The 1,337-nt window shown below is 34.9% G+C and overlaps 1 protein-coding gene across 1 annotated transcript; it reads left to right on the plus strand.

Moving 5' to 3' along the window:
- Nucleotides 1-288: 288 nt before the first annotated feature.
- Nucleotides 289-708, plus strand: LOC134482488 (elongin-C-like). The gene has a single exon (XM_063275957.1). It carries the CDS (start codon nt 343-345, stop codon nt 679-681), a length of 339 nt encoding a protein of 112 aa, XP_063132027.1. The 5' UTR covers nt 289-342; the 3' UTR covers nt 682-708.
- The last annotated feature ends 629 nt before the right edge of the window (nt 709-1,337 follow it).

A 1,337-nucleotide genomic window follows, 5' to 3' on the forward strand; every position in this document is an offset into this window, starting at 1 on the left:
TCTCAGTACCTCATAGTACCTCCTCGAAAATTGACCATATAATTTGTCAAAAAAATAGGCATCAATAGATACAGGAAGATAGAAATAATTCTATTTGTCCTATCAGATCACCATGGACAAAGGCTGGTCTTCAATAAAAACAATAATGGCAGAATGCCCTCAGATACATTGAAGTTTAACAACACACTACTCAATGAAAACTTGGTCAAGGAAGAATTAATGATAGAAATTAAAGATTTCTTAGCACTTCCTTCGGATGCAAGTTACTAGATGACTGCTTCTCGGCCTCGCCAGGAAACTATTTATTTCCTCTGGGATCAAATAGAATTTTATAAGAACATAATGGATGGAGAGGAGAAAACCTATGGTGGCTGTGAAGGCCCTGATGCCATGTATGTGAAATTAATATCTTCTGATGGTCATGAATTTATTGTAAAAAGAGAACATGCATTAACATCAGGAACAATAAAGGCCATGTTGAGTGGTCCAGGTCAGTTTGCGGAGAATGAAACCAATGAGGTCAACTTTAGAGAGATCCCTTCACATGTGCTATCGAAAGTGTGCATGTATTTTACCTACAAGGTCCGCTATACTAACAGCTCCACTGAAATTCCTGAATTCCCAACTGCACCTGAAATTGCACTGGAACTGCTGATGGCCGTGAACTTCTTAGATTGTTAAATAAGATAAATTATAATAAACTGTTAATTTTTTTCAGTATTTAATACCTGTAGTTCAGTTAGTAATTTTTTCACATATAGCATGTTGCCTTTATGAAATTGAACGCTAAAGTTAATTGCTGAGCAGATTTCTTCTGTCATTTGCATAGCAGAGTTGAAATTTGTTTGCTACATCAACAAATTAAGGAAGTTTCACAAGCCAAAAAATAAATAAATAATGCCAGTTTAAAAAAAAAAAGATTTCTTAGAATTTAATGAAAATGAAGATACAACACACCCAAACATTTAGGACACAGTGAGAGCAGTACTAAAAGGAAAACTCATAGCTCTGAGTGCCGCCAAAAGAAACAGGAGAGAGCATACTCAGCAGCTTGACAGCACATCTAAAAAGTCTAGAGCCAAAAGAAGTAAATACACACAAGAGGAATAGAAGGGAAGAAATAATAAAACTAAGAGCTAAAATCATCCAAGTTTTAAAAAAAAAGAGTACACAAAGAATCAACAAAAGCAGGAGCTGGTTCTTCGACAAAATCAACAAGATAGAAAAACCCTTAGCAAGAATACCCAGAGTGTATCCAAATTAACAAAACCAGAAGGGAAAAGGGAGACATAACAAAAAAAATCTGAGGAAATTAAAAATATCAACAAATCCTACTA

This window comes from Rattus norvegicus, chromosome 16 (genome assembly GCF_036323735.1).
Source record: "Rattus norvegicus strain BN/NHsdMcwi chromosome 16, GRCr8, whole genome shotgun sequence".
NCBI classification, from domain to species: domain Eukaryota; kingdom Metazoa; phylum Chordata; class Mammalia; order Rodentia; family Muridae; genus Rattus; species Rattus norvegicus.

Bases quoted from the DNA above. Each gene is read 5' to 3' on its own strand.
- LOC134482488 (XM_063275957.1), top strand. From the start codon at position 343: ATGGATGGAGAGGAGAAAACCTATGGTGGCTGTGAAGGCCCTGATGCC.